Source organism: Ctenocephalides felis, unplaced genomic scaffold, assembly GCF_003426905.1.
Source record: "Ctenocephalides felis isolate EL2017-DRISC unplaced genomic scaffold, ASM342690v1 CF-g0.4_SCAFFOLD_03571, whole genome shotgun sequence".
Classification (NCBI taxonomy): domain Eukaryota; kingdom Metazoa; phylum Arthropoda; class Insecta; order Siphonaptera; family Pulicidae; genus Ctenocephalides; species Ctenocephalides felis.
Window position 1 is genome coordinate 63,571,182 of NW_020539725.1, and position 21,949 is coordinate 63,593,130.

At 29.0% G+C, this 21,949-nt stretch overlaps 1 protein-coding gene and 1 pseudogene across 1 annotated transcript; both read left to right on the forward strand.

The window, feature by feature from the left end:
• LOC113386747 overlaps nt 1-21,949 on the forward strand; it is a 70,174-nt pseudogene that overhangs the window by 27,877 nt on the left and 20,348 nt on the right.
• LOC113386750 (palmitoyl-protein thioesterase 1-like) lies at nt 18,316-21,333 on the forward strand. The gene is made up of 5 exons (XM_026624508.1): nt 18,316-18,427; nt 18,651-18,891; nt 20,506-20,664; nt 20,742-21,018; nt 21,125-21,333. Exons 3-5 carry the CDS (start codon nt 20,540-20,542, stop codon nt 21,248-21,250), a joined length of 528 nt encoding a protein of 175 aa, XP_026480293.1. The 5' UTR covers nt 18,316-18,427; nt 18,651-18,891; nt 20,506-20,539; the 3' UTR covers nt 21,251-21,333.

Sequence of the window (21,949 nt, forward strand, 5' to 3'; positions counted from 1 at the left end):
ATAGTACTTTGACTCATAGTCAATTAATTATGTATTAGTTATTTTCTTTCCCATATCTTCCCTCAGCCCTCTGTCTATTTCCTCTAATCGCATAAAATTCCCTACATTCCTCGACAATAGAATGGTTTGTGTTAATTTAAATTTCTGCAAAAGTTGTCACATGAGGAGGTTGTCACGGCACAGGTGGACAGTGGTATATGGTATGGTATCAGTTACCATCGACCTACTTTCACAATTTCAAACGAACCAGTTCTAACCTATGAACGAAATTTTGTTTAGAGTAAACTAGATCACTTGGCCTGTTTGCCCGAAGACAGGTTGTTGGGTCGACCTTTGGGTTTGTTGACCAAAACAGACGATGGTGTTGACCTCGAGGGATAATTGACAAAGAGTCAAGGTTTTGGTGGATTTAGATTTAGATCACTTGGTTGGTGGTAATGTGGTTTCCGGGTGGTACTGACTTTTGAGAAGTACTAGGCTAAATTTGAAGGGATTTTGAGGTATTAGGGTATAGGGCGGTGCACAAAGATTGAGCATCTTTGGGTGATATTAATATTTTATTTGCAACCCCTAAAGAATCATACTGTGGCGACAATCTTTTGTCGAATATTTCGGGAGCACTGATCAACCGATTAGAAATATAATATTCAAATAACATTCGGTTTCTATTTTACTTATACTCGGTAATACTTAGATTTGGTAAATATGATACTGTGAAAATCAAACCGACTATATTAATTTCATTTGGAAGACGTCCATTAATCACGTGATCGATTTTTTAAGGATTTTTGGACTCCCCTCCCCCTTGGTGATATTCAAAACCCCTCCCCCCTCCCTTTCCCGCCAATCATCACGAGCATATTTAGTTACGAGAAAAAATTGAAAATTTTTGATTTTTTTTAAATTTATGTTTAAAATTTTGATTTTAAAAAAATTGTAATTTTTTAAAACAATTTTTAATTCGGATAAAAAATAAATATACGTAATATCTTTTTCTTCTTCCAAGTGATATTTCGTGATTTTTGGTAACTCCACCCCCCTTCCCTTTAGTTGCGAGAAAAAATTGTAAAATTTATGATTTTTTTTTCAAAATTGTTTGCATTTTTTTTTTAAATTTTGTGGTAAAAAATAAATACGCGTGATATCTTACTATATCTCTTTCTTTCCCCCACGTTGTATTTTGTGATTTTTTGTAACTCCCCCTTTCCTCTCCAGATATCACGTGTATTTTTGTTACGAGAAAAAAATAAAATTTTGAAAAAAAATTGTTACGAGAAAAAAGTAAAATTTTGGATTTTTTTCGAAAATGTTTGAATTTTTTTGAAAATTTTCACGTAAAAAATAAATGCGCGTGATATCTTATTACTCCCCCTACCCCTCTTCCTTTTCCCCTCCTTTCCCCTTGAAAGATCACGTGCATTTTTAGTTACGAGAAAAAATGGTAGAAGAAAATATATAAAAACATCATTCACAATTTTAGCCTTCGCTTGCGTTTTCGCCTTTGTCAAAAAAAACTGTAACTTTAAGGCTAAAATGTACTCATTTTCTGTTTGTTCGCTTCCATTTTTAACATCCTGTAACTCACAACTAAAAGCACCAAACAAAACTAAAAACTGTAAAATATTTTTAAGTAAAACTTCTTTAGGCGTGACTAAGGAGTATGCGTTGATTGTATGCGTACATCACTGAAAGCGTGAAGCATATTGTTCGGAATGTCATTGGATTTTAAGGTTAAATAGTAGTACAAATCTTGATTTAATAAAAAATGCCTGATTCACAAAAATATTTTACCCCGTCCCCCGTAAATAATTATAATGAAAATAATAAAACAAATGAAACATTTGTGCCGTGTAAGAAACTCAAGTTTATTGAAATAATTTTTATATTATTCGTAGTTTCTATGAATCTTTGAAGTTATTAAAATAGCTGCTAAAAATGAGACTGTATCGCCAGCGAAATAGTCAAAAAAACAAACAGTCAATGAATGTATGTAAAATAAATTTACCAAAGAATCAATCTCCATTATTTCTTTCCCAAGAAATTTAGACAATTTGTCGACTGAATTTATGTCTCACGCTTGACTAATCTTGAACTAATCATATCATAGTAAAGTTATTAATTATTATTAATTATTTTTAATTGTGAGAAATATTAGTATAGTGGTTGACATTATTAAATGAAAGTGAGATAAGGCAAATAATACGATTTATATGCGCATTTATATGTTGTATAAAAAGTCAAAAAAATTTACGAAGCTGCGACTTCAAATACAGTTATTTTTTTGATTGAAAATGAAAAACAGTCAAAATGATTACGCCCGTCTTTCTAGTATTAACTTCCCGTAGGGCCGAAAATCGAAAATGCAAATTTCTGCATTTTTCGACGTTTTGAAGGTTTTTAAACATTTTACTGGCATACCTCAGAAACTAAATGGATGTGTGTGTGTGTTTTGTATGTCCGCATTTTTTCGTCGACGTTTTCGGGCGCACGGATCAACCGATTTCTATTGATAGGGAAAAATTTGTGCTGAAAAGTTTTACATCAATGGTGGAAATAAATTATCACTTCATTTATTTTCTGACCCAATGCTAATGGATCTTTTTTCACTAATTATTATATTTCATATTTCTATTTCCTTTTTAGTAATCCAAAATGGAATCCCCAGCCTGCCAGAACAACAGCACGAGCACCACCACCGCCGCCACCAATAATGGCACCACCGCCACAACAAAGATGTCTCAGAGGAATGGCGACTGCAAACGTCCCGGATTGCCCGCCTTGCCCGCCATCAAGATGGTTTCGTACGAGAGCCCCGTCAACGATCTGGAGGTGCCGGGGACCCCCAAGACACCGAGGACGTCCACCACACCGGGTAAGGGATAGATGACTTAAATCTTTTTTTTTTATTTATTTGTTATTATACAGCAATCAGAACAGTAATTACATTCTATGTGCTGCTATGCTAACATGACTTAAATGACCCAAAGTTTAGTTTTTACTTTCATCAGTTGACAGTGAGAATAGAGTTGGAAAAGGCATTTTTTATTCCAAAGTTTAAATTTTGTTTCCAAAAAATATTTTTTTTTGAATATCGAAAATGATTTGGATATTAATTTTAACTCTAGATAAATAAAATATAATTTGTGTCACTTTCCTCAGGGTTAGTAATTGTAATCGTCCAAAAATGGAAAATGAATATATTCTTGCATATCTTTACGTTTCAACGCTTTCTGAACATTCTGCATACCTTAGACAAATTTAATGTGTGTGTGTGTGAATGTGCGAAAGCACGGTTCAATCGATTTAAATTATTCATAAAATTATTCACTTTTTTTTTCAATTGAATTCAAGAAAGAATTTTTTTTATATATCGAAAATGATTAGGACATTAATTTTTACTCTAATTACACAAATGTGTTAAAAATTAAAAAAAAATACCCAGACTAAGCATAGTCTAAGTGGCAACCTGGTACAAATATATATGCAAGTGCGTTTAGACTGTTTTGGTACTGGCAATTATATATTAATTATAGAAAGTGTAATTTCGGGTTAAAAAATTTAAAAATCACCAAGACTAGGTGACACCCTGGCATAGTCTAAGTGACAACCTGGTGCAAATGATTTTGCAAGTTCGTTTAGACTATTTCTGTATTTGGAGCACTTTTCCAATTTTATGTTTATTATATTATAGAAATGCATTTTTTTGGTTAAAAATTTGAAAAATTACCCAGACTAAACACAGTCTAAGTGACAACCTGGTGGAAATATTTTTGCAAATGCGTTTAGACTGTTTCTGTACAGGAGCGTTTTCTCAATCTTGTAAGAAAAAACTATAGGAAAATGTAAAAATGTCGCCAAGCAAAGCACAGTCTAAGCAAAGATGCCGCACAAATATATTTGCAAGTGCGTTTAGAATGTGACTTTACAGGAGCACTTCTTTTAAATTTTGTGTAAATTATAAAAACGTAATTTTGGGTTAAAAAAATAAAAATTACCCAGACTAAGCACAGTCTAAGTGACAACTTTGTACAAATATATTTGCAAATGCGTTTAGACTGCTTTTGTACTGGAGCACTTTTCCAATTTTATGCAAAATTGTTGAAATGGTAATTTTGAGCTAAAAATTCAAAAAACTACCCACCTAAGCACAGTTATAAGCAAAACACAATCATAAAAAGGGACTCTATTGACGATCAAATTGTAATCAAAGGCAAATGGACTCTACTGACGAGCAAAATATAATTAAATGACAAAAACTCTACTGACGAGCAAAATAAAATTATATTAAAGGAAAAATGATTAGGATACCAATTTTTATTCTAGATTAAACTACTAAAAATTGATAAAAATACGAGACTTGTTTCAGAGGTCCCGGGTTCGATACCCACTTCGAGCAGCCTGTTGTCAGGCAACATTGATAACGATATTCACTTGGAAATATAGATAGCAATATGTTTCCAAGGGAAAATAGCCCTTGCCCGGCATTGCTGCACCATACTTGCCCTATTACAGAGATTGTAATAAAAATTTATCATACATAGATGTGACAACTGTTTGGGTTGCCATCTGTAATAAAAACAAACGTAGTTTGTAAGATATTAATCACAACAGCTCATAGAACCCATAAGTTCTGAACGCTGTTCAAATAAAATTATATATATAAAAAAAAAATGCCCTACCTGCAGGACCACATCATTTGTCACCAAAACATTTCATTTTATGTTCTTCGTTGACAGTTTTTTAGGTTATGTCAGAATTTTATTTTGAACATATGAGCTCAACCCGCTCATACAGATTACTATATAAATTTGTATATGAATAAATTAGCAACAATTTGTAACTCTAATTATAAACAAATAGATAATTTGTTTATCTATTAGTATTTTTTGAATAATGATAATAATAATTTGAGGAAAGATTTCGTAGTTTTAGCGATTGTGATAAATCAGCAATGAGGAAAGGCAAATAATTCAACTTGAGGTCAATTTGTAGATGAACTCTTGAGATTGATAATAAATATTGATATATATATATATATATATATATATATATATATATATATAAATAGACTGGTCAGCATTAGATACACGTGTTTTTTTTAGTACAGACACTGACCTTGCCTCGGATGTGTCGATTAAATATGACATATTAAAAAAATGTCAATATTCATCATACATAACTACAATATCCAATTAATTGAGGGTCAATTCTGCGGTAACATAGCCCATAACATAGCATTGTTATGGCAAAGCTATCTTATCCTTCTTTTTTGTATTGAAAACTGTGAAAATGCTATGCTATTTGCCGTGCAATCAGGCGTATTTTACAAATAAACGAACCTAGAAAGAATGACGGTTTTATTTGTAAAATACCCATGATCGTACATCAAATAGATAGCATTTTCTTACTTTTTAGTACCAAGAAAACAGGATTAGATAGCGTTGTCAAAACAACAGCAGAATAGGCCTCAATTTGCACGTCAGTGGTGTTCTTTTTCTTAAATCCCATGTCTCGATTCCAAAGAGAGCACTTGTATGAATATTACTTATAATTTGCAGTTTATGTTTAACTATTATTCATGCACATTATAATTGTCATTGTACAACGTGTTTATATTTAATGATAAAATGTTTATCTATTTGCTGTGCGATCAGGCGTATTTTACATATAAACAAGCAAGGGTGAATGTTATGATAACATAATTCTAGATGATGCAATTATAAGTATGAGTAAAATACAGCAAATAGATAAACATTTTTACAGTTTCACTAACAAGAAACAAGCATAAGTTATTTTATGAGGCAGAATCGCCGCCTATATGTCGAAACATTTGAAAAAATAAATGTTCTCTAAAAAGTTTCTCTTTTTACTCTCTCTCTCTCTCTCTGTTCCTCTGTCTAACCATCACCATAACCTCAATTTCTTCAACTTTCATCTTATTTTATAATCTATTTCCTTTCCCCAGGACACGAAAAATGCACATTTCACCACGATTTGGAACTCGACCACAGGCCCCCCACAAGAGAGGCGCTCTTGCCAGAGATGGCTCGCAGTTACAGATTGCTTTTGGGCGGATTGGGCGAAGACCCCGACAGACAGGGGCTGCTGAAGACTCCAGAAAGGGCCGCCAAGGCCATGCTCTTTTTTACCAAGGGATACGACCAGAGCTTAGAAGGTAATAAAATATAATTGCCTTATTTGTTATTAAATTCAGATAGAGTTCATTATTTCGTTTCCTCGAGTCCAGAACGGCTGTACTGGTTTCAAAAATTTAGAAGTCTTTTGTTGAAACACTATTGTCATCTACACCTAATTGATCTATATTTTCAAATACAAATAAATATCACTGCTGCTTGATACCAAGAAATTTCGGAGCAACCTTGATATTAACATTTATGATGTAACTTATAAGTAAAATCATCAATCTTGTCTCTTCATGTGAAATCTATTTATCCTCTCGATGGGGTTTGAATGAATCTCCTACCCTGCCCACTCTATCACGCGCCCCACACGCACCCCATCTATCTTTTGTTCGTATTAATGGTGGCAATCTTTGAAGTGCGTAACCATGGCAACGGCACATATAGCAGTCACAGTACATACATACATCCATACATACATATATACGGAATGAAGTGGAAATGGAAATTGTTCGCAAGTATTTTATTTTCGCAGATAAAATGTTTGAAATTTATTATGAGATATATATTATGAGATCAAAACGAAATCATGTTTTGATTCATATATATACTAGCAAACCCGACGAACTAAGTTTCGCCACCAGATGGTTTCGTGAGAAAGATGAAGAAATGTTTTGTTTGTTTATATTTGAAAAGGAAAAATTTGATTTCATTACACAACAGTAATGAATTTATTTCGATTACATAAAATCGAAGTGTTTTTTAGTTGAACTTCTCGAATTATCCGTTTCATTGATGTGCTCTTTGGAAAACCACATTTTTTGTTTTTTGGTCTGACGTTAACACAAACAAAGCGGATGGTTTTCCAACTCGTGAACAGGCAACGTATAACTGCCCCCATGTGAAAAACAATGATTTTCTAAATAATCTATTTGAAATTTATCCCGCAAACAGTGGTTTACCAATGAGCACTTCAATGAAACGGATAATTGACGGATTCACTTTCATTTACTTAGAGTAGTGTAACTAAAAAACACTTCATTTTTGTAATCGAAATAAATTCATAACTGTTGTGCAATAAAATCAAATTTTTCCTTTTCAAATATAAAACAAACAAAAAATTTCTTGATCTTTCTCACGAAACCATCTGGTGGCGAAACGGAGTTTGTCGGGTTTGCTAGTACAAAAATAAAAATTATATATCCTCCAATTCGCAATAAAATACATCCCTCCTCATCCCCCTCGCCCTCGCCGCCCTTTGATTTCAGAATTAAATCAAGCAATCCACTTCTCCATGTTAAAGTTCACGAGCGTAGGATGGATTGGGGTGCTGGGGGGGGCGCACATTTGAAATGAATTCCCGACAGCTTCTCGATAAGCCCCCCCCCATACGGTCTGTGTTTCCGGTAGAGCTAGTGCCCCCCATCCCCCAGTCCAGCACCACCGACTTTACTTAGCGAATAAAGTAGCCCCTATAACATAGTAAGTGGGGAATCACGTCGGACTATATATTATAGACTATAGGGCCACTTGTTGAGTGTTCTCTTAAGTGGCTGAGATGGGGATTTATAGTAAAAGAGCTAGGGGTAATAGAGCAATCTTATTCGAGACCTATTGAGTAAAAATGTATGGCGCATGTGAGCCATTTGATATTATTAAATTATATTTAGAAATGAAATTGCAATTAACTGTTGTAGACTCGATGATAATGTGAGTTTATTGATAACTCAATTAACAACGAAACTGATATTATATTTTTGATATCAATTTATTAGCCCGACAATTGATTGATGACTAAAAACCGAGAGAGTAATTTTTGCGATCGTGAAAAGAATAATCTAGCTAAAGCTTGCTAGATGCGACATTCGCATCAGCGTAGCTCCAAGTGTGCTGTGTAGTTTAGTCATCACATTGGCGTCATTCAACTGACATCTGTCAAGAACATTTTCATTCCGCCACAAACGTATTTAAAATCACTGCTTTAAATTTCCGAGTCATTAAACTCTTTTTTCTCTTTGATTTGCATTTATTATTTGTTTAAACACAAACTTGTTGTATCGCATAATTTTGTTCCGTTAAAAAAATCAATATTGGAATTTCGCAATGTCACAGTGACGAGAAATTTGCAAATTTAACAAAAGAAACAGGTTCGCAAATTATATTTATATATATATATATATATATATATATATATATATATACTCGTATATATGCATTAAATTTTTTTGTTCGACGTTGAGACATATCTTGAATAATGATTTCAGCCAATCGTCGAAATAAAAGAAACAAATATATAAAAATATTTACTTATAATATACGTTTTGACACGAATTGTGTGTCATCATTCAGCAATTTTTGTTTAAAATGTTTACTAAGTTTAAAAAATAAATTTAATTTTATATTTAAAATAATTAAAAGATATACATACCACACCAGGAAAAACCATTTTTTGAATAAATACATATAAAAGCACCAATCATACATTACGTATAAAATAAATATAGAAGATAAACAATATTAAGTGAACATGTTTTGTTTTTAACTTCCCGTAGGGCAAGTTATAGTAATCGCAAAAAAATCGAAAATGAAAATTTTTATATATCTTTACGTTTCAGAGGTTTCTGAATATTTTGGCATACCTTAGAAAAAATGGATGTATGTGTGTGTGTGTGTGTGTGTGTGTATGTGTGTGTGTATGTATGTACGTGTGTGTATGTATGTGCGGATACAAATTTTCGTCGACGATTTCGGGAACACGGATCAACCGATTTGAATAATTCAAAAAACATTCAATTCGTATTGATAAGGAGACGTGCTGATTAGTTTTTGGCGGAGGCAGGTCTAGCCGTTCCGAAGATACGGGGCAAAAAGTGCCGAAAACGGTAACTCAGTTTTTAAGAGAACGGAGCGTCCGATTTAAATAATTCAAGAAACATTTCACTTGTATTGACAAGATGAAGAATCGATAAAATTTTCATAAAGGTAGGTCTAGCGGTTTCGGAGATATGGAGGAAAAAGTAAAAAAAATAGCCATTTGGCGGTCAAAAATGATCATTAGACGTATGCACATCAAATTATCAGATATTTTATAGAGATTTTAACAATAAGTATACATTTTGTTAACATTCCCATGGGTTCCGTACCAATGCTTATGCGTTAGACAGCGACGCGGCGCTTACGCGCTTTATATTTTGTCCCTATGCAGTTAAATCAGTACGATTGCTTTGAAAAAAAAAGTTCAGATCTTCCACAATATGTCAAAATAAAGAAAAAAAAATTTTTTTTTCAAAAAAAAAAAAAATTAAAAAAAAATTTTTTTTTTTTTAAATATTTTTTTTTCAAAAAAAAGTAATTTTTGTCCATATATATAGTTTCTCAAAAATCTTATTTTTTCAAAGTACATTTTTTTTCAAAAATGTTAATCGTTTTTAAAAAATTAATAATTTTTGGTACGGGAAGTTTCAGCAATTTGCCTTAAGGCACGATGCCTTAATTGCCTTAATTGCCTTAAGACAGAATTCCACTTACAGCTAGTTAATTTTAAAACTGAAAATTTTTATAATGTAAGTTATGAGCAAATAGAACGCAACGAAAAGTCACGTGACACACAAGGAGTGTTTGGAGAGGGTTTTCAGGGATAATTAAACAGTAGGGACACAATTTTGAAAAATACTAGTGGGGTGGGTGGCATCGTGCCTTAAGGCAAATTGCTGGAACTTCCCGTACCGTAACGAAACGTTCGAGGAATATTGAATGTTTTCAAATAGATTATTATAAATATTGTATTATTGTCTAATATTTATAATAATTATATAAACTGAATTGCAGAGTTGAAATTATTTGTTTAAGAAGTATTAGAACTATAGTCAGAATTAAAAATAAAATCTGAATTATTTTCGATATACAAAAAATTAAAAAAAAAAAAAAAAAAAAAAAAAAAAAAAAAAAATGGTACAAATTTTTTTTTTCCAAAATTAATTATTTTGTTAAGACAAGCAGAAAGTTCTTTGAATCAATTGAATCGGACGCTTAGTTCTCTCAAAAACTGCCATTTTTGTACATTTAGCTCTGTATCTCCGAAATGGCTGGGCCTGCCTTTGCGAAAAACTAATAACCCTTTCTCCCAATCATTACTAATGGAATGTTTTTTAGATCATTCAAATCGGATGCTCCGTTCTCTCAAAAACTCGATTTCTATTTTCTGCACTCTTTGCTCCTTATCTCCGTAACTGCTGGACCTGTCTTTGCCAAAAACTAATCAGCTCTTCTCCTTATTAATAGGAATCGAATGTTTTTTAAACCATTCAAATCGGTTGATCCGTACGCCCGAAAACGTGGACGAAAATTTGTATCCATACATACATACACACACACACACACACACACACACACACACACACACACACACATCCATTTTTTCTGAGGTATGCCAAAACGTTCAGAAACCTTCAAAACGTCGAGAAATGTAAAAATTTTCAATTCCGATTTTCGGCCCATTACAATAACTTACCCTACGGGAAGTTAAAAATATAAAATCAAATAGACTATGAAACAAAATAGTCAAAAATTTGGAAAATTATTTTTGAAAAAAATAATATAATAAGAGTCATGTACTAGAAGAGCAGAATTAACGCAAAGAGTGTTTAAAAAAATATATACAGACTCAGCGAATTTTTTGGGGTCAACATTCTTTTCCTTATGGAAAATAATAGGATTTTTGGTATTGAAAGTATGGTTTAAACTATTGACATGTTCCAAAAACATTGTCTTAAACTGGTTTTTATTTTTTAAATCGCAAATGTATTGGTTCATTTTCTTGTAAATATAATGCGATATATATATATATATATATATATATATATTTTAAAAATTTTGGCATATTTATGGATTTATTACAAATTGTATTTTATTTTTTACAGAAGTCCTAAACGACGCAATCTTCGACGAAGACCACGACGAGATGGTCGTAGTCAAAGACATCGAAATGTTCTCGATGTGTGAGCACCACTTGGTGCCCTTTTACGGAAAAGTCTCTATAGGCTACCTGCCCTGCAAGAAAATTCTGGGACTTAGCAAATTGGCACGGTAAGATAATTAAAAAATAAAAAAAAAATAATGTTGCAATTTTTGGTGAACAAGAAGCACATGTGGCTATTGTTAAGATTATTGAGTTGCTTTGCAGATTATTTTAGGCTTCAAGGAATTACAACACATGCACTATTGCTTGGATTTAGTTTTTGCGAATTTTGCACACTTTTTGCACTTTTTGCAATTTGCTTTTTGTGTCACTTCTTGTTCCGACGAGCAATTTAAACACAATTTTTGTCTACATGACTGTAAAAAGAATCATAATTTGAAAATGATGATTTATGTTTAATAATAATTTTTTGTCAGCATATGATTATATAATATTTCGTAAGTAAGTAAATAGTTTAAAGAAAGTTTGCTCAAATCCTTTTAATTTTGTTCAAACCTATACAGATTTTTCCTGAATTCTTTAAATTTCGTAAAATGTTTTGATATCTCTAAATTTCTCTATGAATTTTTTAACGTTTGTCAAACATATCTTCTTATTTGTCTTTTAATTACTTTTATTCAAAATCTTTCTTCAAAAAATATTTTTGTCAAAGTCTCTAAATGTTTGTCCAGACGTTCTTAATTTCATTTGCTTTAAATGCTTAATATTTTGTAATTTTTTTTAAAATTTTGTCCACGTTTTTAAATTGTTATCTTCATTCTCTAAAGTTTGTTCACAATTTCTAAATTTATCTTAATTCTTCAAATTTAGTTCAAAATTTTGAGTTTAATTTAATTTTATTAATTAAATTATTAAATGTCAAAGTTTTTTTTCTCAAATTATTATTTAAATTAGAGTTGATTATATAAATTTTGTCTAATATTTTTAATTTTGTCTAAAATCTTTAAATTTTGTCCAAGTTTTTTAAATTTTGTCCAGCATTTTTATTTTCATCAGAATTGTTCAAATTTTATATAGTTTCCCTGGATTTTTTTAATTTTTTCCCAGATCTTGAAAACTCCATTAAGCTTTTCTAAATGTTGTCCAAAATTCTCAAGTTTTGTTTAAATTCTTCAAATTTGGCCTCGAAAACTATAAATTTTGCCCAAATTTTTTATATTTTATTTCAGTTTTTTAAATTTTAAACTTCTCTCCAATTTTTGAAAATTCTTCATTGTCTATAATTCGCAATTGAAAAATACATGAAACTCTTTTTACTTCTTTTTCTTTTAGTTTCAGTTTTATTTTTAATTTATTTAACATAATTCTTGTTAAGATTTTTTTGAGTATATGAAAATGGATAAATGTTACTTTAAAAAAGAATTTATTTTTATTAAGGGTTGTTCAATCCTAACACATTTTTTCAATTTTGGGGTCAACAATTGACAAAATACGTACTTCTCTTACTTCAAAATACTATTTATTTTTATTAGGGCTTATCCATTATTTATTTTTATTAGGGCTTATCCATCATCCCTAATATTTTTTGTAATTTTTTTGATCAATTTTATTTATTTTACTTTTCTATGATTAGAATTCTCTTTACTTCAAAAAACTATTTATTTTTATCAATGGTTGACCACCCCTATTTTTATAAATTTTGGGATCAATTTTCTTTCAGTTTTAATTTTATTTAACATGATTTTAGTTAAGATTTTTTTGAGTTTATGAAAATGGTTAAATGTTACTTTAAAAAAAAAAATTATTTTCATTAAGGGTTGTTCAACTTGTTGTTTTAAATGTTTTCCAAAATTCTTGAGTTTTGTTTAAATCTTCAAATTTAGCCTCGAAGGTTATAAATTTTGTCCAAATTTTTTATATATTATATCAGTTCTTTAAAATTCACACTTTTTACCAATTCTTGAAAATTCTTCTAAGGATATTAAAATATTGTCCAAAATTCTGCAAATTTGGTCCAAAACTTTAAATTTTGACCAAATTCTTCAAATGCTAGTAGAACTCTAAATTTTGTAGAAGTTTTTTAAACTTCTTACCAATTGTTTAAAATTCTTCTAATTTTTATTAATGCTGTCCAATTTAAATATTGTTTTTTGAATTTTGACCAAATTCTCTAAAAAATTTAAAAATTCCTAAATTTTTTACTAAATTATTATTCAAATGTATGTCTTATTATCATAAAAAAATTGGGGTGATTTTCTATAAATTTGCATCGTCCCAGGGGTGTATTCAGTTGATGTTTTCAATACCTTACCTCACCAGCACCACAGCACAATTGCTAATAAGGATTTATGGATTCTAACAACCACCACAACCACCATGGTGTCCTTATGTTGAGTTGCTTGTTATTGTCGTATTGTCTATATAGTATCCTTAGTCATTTGAATTTTATGATGTACATATAGTGTTAACACCCTCTTCAGGATCGTTGAGATCTTCTCGAGGCGGCTGCAGGTGCAGGAGAGGCTCACCAAGCAGATCGCGCTGGCGGTTACGCAGGCGGTGCAGCCGGCAGGAGTGGCGGTCGTAGTCGAAGGAGTGTGAGTAGAAAAAATAAATAATATATATACATACATACATACATGTATATATATATATATATATACAGGGCCGGTCCTACCTTGAATGCGATGCATGCAAAAAATGCGGGTGCACGCCTTAGGGGGCGCCAAAACGAGATTTGGATATGAAATTTATAATATACTTTTTTCAATATCAATCAAGAAATATATACTTTTCTTGCATCTTTTACTAATCTATGGACAATATTTTTAAAGTACGTTAAAAATTTCACTTTCAAACAACAAATGGGAAAGTTAGGTGAAATTAAAATACATACAATTTGTTCCTTACGATATCAATTAGGAGAAGTTTACGATGCACTTTTGGATATTTTAATGAAAAATTTTGGAATAATGAAAAATTAAATTAAAATAATCCAACATGAAGTACCAGTGCTATGTTTAATAATGATTTGCTCAATAGAATAAATTGCATAAAATCCTCAAAAAAATTAAATAAAATCAACCAAATATTAATATTACGCATGCGTTGGAAATTGAAAATTTAAGAATATTCTTGCAAGCAATAAATAACATATTGAAATTTTTGGATGTGTTGAAAAGTTTGGATTGAAAATAAAAATTAAAAAATAGTTTGGTAGTGCGATAACGATAGAAGACACAAAAATTTGATTGAATTGCCTCGATCTTCTGAATAATTTTAAAATCAATGAATTTTTGCGCTTTTAGTTTACATATATCTAATTTTTGTGCACTAAGCACAGAATTATTAAAAAGTATTATAAAAAAATTAATGTAAATTTTTGTATAATTTTAATGATGAACTGTTAAAACAGTTAAAATAACAGGGGGGGCGCTAGAAAAATAATGGCATGCGGGCGCTTAGGATCCCAGGACCGGTCCTGTATATATATATATATATATATATATATATATATATACTAGCTGACCCGACAGACGTTGTCATTCAAAAGTTCCACTTTTTTAATATCCTATCCTATACTTTTTAATATCCTATTTGATGTCTTGCCTTTGTGATTTATTTATGGTCTTAGCGTAAACAGTACAAGAAATTCAGAAAAAAATAATATAATATCTAGGGTAAAGGTACAATATCACCTTGGATATTTTCACTCAAAATAATTGCTTCAATAATTTAGTCTATAATTTTCATAATCTCGATATATTAGTTGCTTTTTGGCAATTATAATTTCTAAAGTACATTTTTTTTACTAATAATTTAATAAACATTATTGTTTTTGTTCAAATCTTAGGCGAATTAATTTGTAAAATCTAGTTCATATGTGCACTATTCAATCTAAGATCAACTAACTAAATATTTCCAATCCAATATCAAACAAATTAATTTTTAACACATGAAACAAAATTCTAAATATTTTTTTAATAAGTAGACATGTTTTTTTGTATTATTAAATAATTTAGTAAAGTAAACCAAAATGCGACATACTTAAGTTTAAAAAAAATAATGTATACGCAATTTTGGACTTGTTGAATTATTTATAAAACTGAATTATATAATTGCATCTGCCGAACAATATACTGTTGACTGTATCTCATATTATTTTAATTTCTGGCACATCTCAGCTGCTTTTCAGCAATAATTTTAATAGGATATTAAAAAGTATAGGATAGGATATTAAAAAATTTGGAACTTTTGAATTGTAGACGTGGGTACGGGTACGGGACGTCTGTCGGGTCAGCTAGTATATATATATATATATATATATATATATATATATATATATCTATTATCTTTTATCCAGGCACATGTGCATGGTGATGAGGGGTGTCCAGAAAATCAACAGCAAAACCGTAACATCAACAATGTTGGGAGTCTTCAGAGACGATCCAAAGACCCGAGAGGAATTTTTGAATCTCGTACATTCCAAGTAATTATAGTTTTACAAAAAAAATCAGAGCATGAGACAGAATGAAATTTATAGTATTCGATGCAAACTTTGTGTTCTAAATGAATGAATTTTGCAGTTAAATGTAAGTAAGCGGTTCAAGTCTTTGGAAGATGTTGAAGTCCGAGTTGTCTTTTTATTAATATTTATACTAAAACGTGGTAACAATTTTATTCATGAGGTAAAGATGATAGTAATATATATATATATATATATATATATATATATATATATAAATCTCGTGTCACGATGTTGGTTCGCGATGGACGCCCGAACTACTGAACCGATTTTGAATTTTATTGGCTCATCGTGTGCATATATATCCAACTTAGGTTATAGGAAATTTTGAAAAGTAAATTTGAGATATAAATATATAATTTTTATATATTTCTAAAAATTTTGACAGAAAATGGCCAAAAAAACAAACAAAACACTAAAATGACAAATGTCAAAATTTAAGGAAATTTCGATATATAATTTTTGAAAAAAAAATTTGGCATTTCAAAAAATAAAATTCAAAAGCATGTACATATATAGAAATATCCAACATTTAAATCCAAATTTGATGAAATGCTATATTCAAAATCACTGTTTATAGTTTTAAATCTAATTAAAAATCAGTGCTTAAAAATTTGAATAAATGTTGACATGTAAAAAAATTAAATGTCATTTGTCTATGAAAATAATTATATAAATTACGATTTAGATTTAATTGATTAGTTTAACAAATTATTTCGGAAACCAAAACTTCATCAAAACATTATAAATCAGAGATCACAATAAAAAAGCGACATATTGAATTTAAAATTAATCATAAACAAAATTTTGACATTTCACAAAAAAATGTTTAACGACTTACTTCAATAAGAAGCAAATAAATTAATTATTCCAAGTTATGTTATAGGCAATATTGCCAAGCAAATTATAGATACAAAACATTATTGTAAAATAAATATTATCATATTATATTAATTTTGGACCAAGAAGGAAATATTTTGACATTTATAAATTTAGTGCATATTGGATATATGAAATTGACATTCACTATTTTTCAATTAAATGCAAATGTAAAAAAACAAATATTTATATAAAAAATTGTATATTTAGATAAAGATACTGCGTTGATTTAGACTAAAATTTAATTTATTCTTTAATTAAAAAAAATTGACATAAACAAAATTAAAATAAACAAAATACAATGATGCGAGTGAATTAATTTTTGAAGTATGAAATGTCAAATATTTTTGAAAATTATAACAAGTTTTCAACTATTTGTCAAAGAATCAGAGTCCAAATTCATTAAATATTTGATTTTTGGCACTTTTATTAATTTTTTATCAATTTAGGCATATTTTTTATGGCAAAACAACGTTTGCCGGGTTAGCTAGTATATATATATATATATATATATATATATATATAAATATACTGTACATTATAAATTTGTGTCCTTTATTCTTATGAATAAAATTGTTCCACAAAACAAACATACACATGATGGGAACAAAAGTAGATATTTAAAATTTAAAACAAATTCTTTATGACAAAAAATCATTAGGATTTAGTTTAGAATTTAAGTAAATTAATTTATTTTTCTTGATTTTATACTAAAATAAAGTTTAACTAGTACTTAATTTTAACAAGACACATGGCAGAAATTTAGGTTAATGGGTATGTTGCAATTTTAATAAAAAAAAATACTTATATGTATGTATTAGGGTGATCTTTAATATGTAAATTTTATATATATTTTATATATTTTCGAATTTCTTTGCTCCCAAGGGCTCAAATGCTTCCAAATAAATAAAAAAAAATCCTGTAAATGTTTCAGCTCTTAATATTAACATTTAAATAGTCCGCAATTCAATTAAAAGTTTCGTATATTCATTATTAACATTGCGGACTATCTAAATGTAAATATTCAAAGCTAAAATTTTTAGAGGATTTTTTTGTATTAATTTGTAAGTGTTTAAGCCTTTGGGAGCAAAAAAAATTGATAATGTCTATATTAAGGACCACCCTAATGTTTATTTAAATTAGCTTTTCTAAAATATATATATACAAATGATTGTTGTTAATAAAAATGTTATTGTCTGTGCAATAAATGAAAAAATATATATTTTAATGTTAAGATAATATTAAAGTTTTGATGATAAATTTATCTGTGTTATACTATGGAAATGTAACAATCAATAATTTATAAGATTCATATATATATATATATATATATATATATATATAATTAGCACATAAGAATTTATTTATATTTATTTTCAAATTAATAATGTGTTCTTCTATCATGTGATTCCTTCATAATTTCTATCTTCTTGCCTTACGAATTAATTATTTAAATTAATCAAATTAGAGATTCAAATAAGTTCTTGACAATCTGTAACTTAATAATACAATAATTGTTAATATATAATATACAATAATTGTTACTCAATATATATTTATATATATAACTGACCAATAATTGTTGAAACGGTTATGAGATACTAAATAATGTTCCAAATAAAATGTGTTATTAAAGTTGAGGGATGAAACTTTTAATTATAATATGATATATATATATATATATATATATATATATATATATATATATATATATGTATTGTTGTTTATCAATTTATGTATTTCATTTATCATCTTTTGAATTTGAATTTCGCGCCAAAGGTTAAATGTAAAAGTTCACGTCGATCAGCCATTGACAGTGAATAAAACATTTCTGCAAAAATATTATTTGTGCAAAAATGAAGTCATTATTAGTGTTATTAATAATTGTGAAAGCTTGTGCGGCAAATAATGTGTTAATTACAACTAATTCTGAAATAAAACCAATTGTTATTTGGCATGGAATGGGTAAGATTATAAATAATTTTTTTTTTAGGTTATGTTGTAAAATTTGTTTAAAACTGAATGTATTTTATATTTTGTACTAAAAGAATGTTATAAGTAGTTTTAGTTAATGTCTATTATTAGTATGATACTGTATATATTTATATTATTTGAGTTTAGATGAGGGCAAGTGAAATGAAGTTGTGATATTGGTTTTTAATGTATATATATTATCTTTTTCCTCTAGGGGATAGTTGTTGTTTCCCCTTCAGCATAGGAGGTTTTTCAAAACGACTCCAAGAGAAACTCTTGCCCGGTGTTTACATTCATTCGATAAGAATAGGAAATAATGAATTCGAAGATGTTGAAAATGGTTTCTTTATGTCTCCGAACAAGCAAGTCAGATTGGCGTGTGAAGCTATACAGAATGATCCACACTACAAGATGGTTATAACGCTTTAGGATTTCTCTCAGGGGGGACAATTTTTGTAAGTAAACAGTAAATGACTTAGATATTGAGATAATTAATTGTAGAAGATTGATATATATATATATATATATATATATATATATATATATATATATATATATATTAGAAAAGTAGAAAATGGTGGATTTTTTATATAAAATGAATAAAATTGTGGAAAAAATAATGTACAGAAGTATCGCAACATAATTAAAATGAAAATGATAAAAATAAATAAGTGGATTATATAACAAAATATTAGAAATGTTAACAAATTAGAAAATTTTTGAAAGTTTACCTGTATGATTGATTATAGTCTAACACCTTTTCACTAAAAACGATTTTATCAAAAAAAGTGATTTTATAAATTTCTTTTCAATCAAAGAAACAAAATTTGTAATTATTTTAAGATATGTCTTATTTAGTTTGTTATGTGAGACAAAAAGTATTGTTTCCTCGAAGTTACGATTTTTGATGTTTTAGTTTTCTTGTCAGTAGAGTCCCTTATTCCTTTAAATTTTCTTATCGCCAGTAGAGTCCCTTTTTGCGTTGAATTATAATTTGATTGCCAGTAGAGTTCCTACTTCTCTTAATATCGTCAATAGGATCTTTTTTTTGTTTTAAGGGTCAGTAGAGTCCCTTTTGTCGCTCCCATTAAGATTTAGTTTGCTCGTTAATAGAGTCCTTTTTTAATTTGATGGCCAGTAAAGCTTTTTTTTAAATTTTATTTTTGGCTTTGCTCGTCAGTAGAGTCCCTTTTTTCGTTAATTTTTAATTTTGATCATCAGTAGAGTCCCCTTTTTTTTCAATGTTAATTTTGATCGTCAGTAGAGTCCCTTTTTTCTTTCAATTTTACTTTTGCTCGTCAGTAGAGTTCTTTTTTTATTTTATTTTTAGCTTTGATCGTCAGTAGAGTCTCTTTTTACATTAACTTCTAATTTGCTCCTCAGTAGAGTTTTTCTTTACATTTAAATTTACTCGAAAATACTTCTTTTTTCTTTCAATTTTTGTGTTGCTCATCAGTAGAGTCTCATTTTAATTTTTTTTTGTTTTGCTCGTCAGTAGAGTCCCTTATTAATTTTATTTAAATTTTGATCGTTAGTAGAGTTTTTTTCCGTTAATTTTTAATTGGATCGTCAGTAAAGTCCCTTTCTTTTAAATATGATTACTCTTTTTTCCAATTTTCTGGTTGCTCGTCAGTAGAGTCCCTCTTTATTTTATTTTTAATTTTAGTTTTGCTTGTCAGTAGAGTCCTTTTTTCCGTTAATTCGTAATTGGATCGCCCGTAAAGTCTCTTTTACCTTTGATTTTGAATATGATTCCTCTTTTTTCCAATTTTCTGGTTGCTCATCAGTAGAGTCCCTTTCTATTTTATTTTTAATTTTAGTTTTGCTTGTCAGTAGAGTCCTTTTTTCCGTTAATTTTTAAATGGATCGTCAGTAGAGTTCCTTTTACCTTTCATTTTAAATATAATTCCCCTTTTTTTCAATTTTCTGGTTGCTCGTGAGTAGAGTCCCTTTCTATTTTATTTTTAATTTTAGTTTTGCTTGTCAGTAGAGTCCTTTTTTCCGTTAATTTTAAATTTGATCGTTAGAAGAGTCCTTCTGACTTTCATAGTGATTTATTTGTATTTTAGGCGATCCTTAGCTCAGAGATGTAACGGACCACAAATGTACAATCTTATAACTTTGGGTGCTCAACATCAAGGTGTCTTTGGGGCACCCTATTGTCCGGCAGTTCATCACAGTAGTTGCGAGTATTTTAGAAAATTGTTGACTCAAACTGCTTATATAAGGTATATAATAAATACATATATATATATATATATATATAAATATATATATATATATATTTATCTATCCTTTCCCCCAGGTGGGTCCAAAAGTCTTTAACCCAAGCAACCTATTGGCACGATCCTCTAAACGAAGACAAATATAAAAACAGCAGTATATTCTTAGCTGATATTAACAATGAACGTGACTACAATGTTGATTATGTAACAAAATTGTCATCATTAAATAAATTTGTGATGGTTAAATTCAATTTCGACACAATGGTGCAACCGATTGCTTCGGAATGGTTCGGGTTCTATAAGAGTGGACAGGATGTCGAGATTGAGGACTTGCATAATAGTAATATTTATTTAGAGGTAACAGAAATAGTAATAGGAACTAGATGAAAATTCTATATATATTATATATTTTATCTTACCAATTCTAATACCAACCTATGTTTACACCTTTCTTCTATTTTAGGACAAGTTGGGATTAAAACAAATGGACGAGGATGGTAAATTGTACTTTTTGGATGTAAATGGAGATCACTTGAGATTTACTGAGGAATGGTTTATTGAAAATATCATTCCCTTCTTAAAGGAATAGTTTATGTAATTATACATATAATTATTAGACTGAATATTTTCGGAGCATCAAATTTTGTGATCAATTTTTTTCTTAGGATATAAGGTGCAAGATGTTTTTATTTATTTATACATACATACAAACATATATATATATATATATATATATATATATATAATTATATATTTTGTGAATGCTTAGGATAGAATACAATGTATGAGTGAATTATATTAATATATATTATAATGATTAAAAGGAGTGTATGGTGTTATATTTTATTTTGAGTTGTGTTGTATTGTTTATGCGAAAATTACAATAATTGTTTTGATAATGATTTTTATATCTCTTGGTGAAAGTCCCAAATTTCTATTTTTTGGTCTTAACTTTTAATAATCATTATTTCTCCAACAAATATAATTGATAAATTTTCTAAGTTTTGGAGTTCTATTTTTATTATTAAATTCATTGATAATTTTATGAAATTTAATACCTTGACCATTGAAATTTATCAATTAAAATGCATCTGTTTATCTTTGACTAGTAGACGCCCACTTTTTGAAGCAGTTGTGGACCACACGTTTTTTTGAATAGTATATATATATATATATATATATATATATATTCTGTAATATAAAAAAGTTAATAGTTTTATGTACCATATTAAGCGGCCAATTCTGCAATAACATAGCGTTGTTATGGCTGTGAAAATGTTTATCTATT

What these genes read in the sequence shown, in the direction of transcription:
- LOC113386750 (XM_026624508.1), top strand. Translation starts at nt 20,540, where the DNA reads ATGTACAATCTTATAACTTTGGGTGCTCAACATCAAGGTGTCTTTGGG. An exon ending in ACTCAAACTGCTTATATAAG is followed by an intron (nt 20,665 to 20,741) that starts GTATATAATAAA and finishes CCTTTCCCCCAG; the next exon opens with GTGGGTCCAAAAGTCTTTAA. An exon ending in ATAGTAATATTTATTTAGAG is followed by an intron (nt 21,019 to 21,124) that starts GTAACAGAAATA and finishes CTTCTATTTTAG; the next exon opens with GACAAGTTGGGATTAAAACA.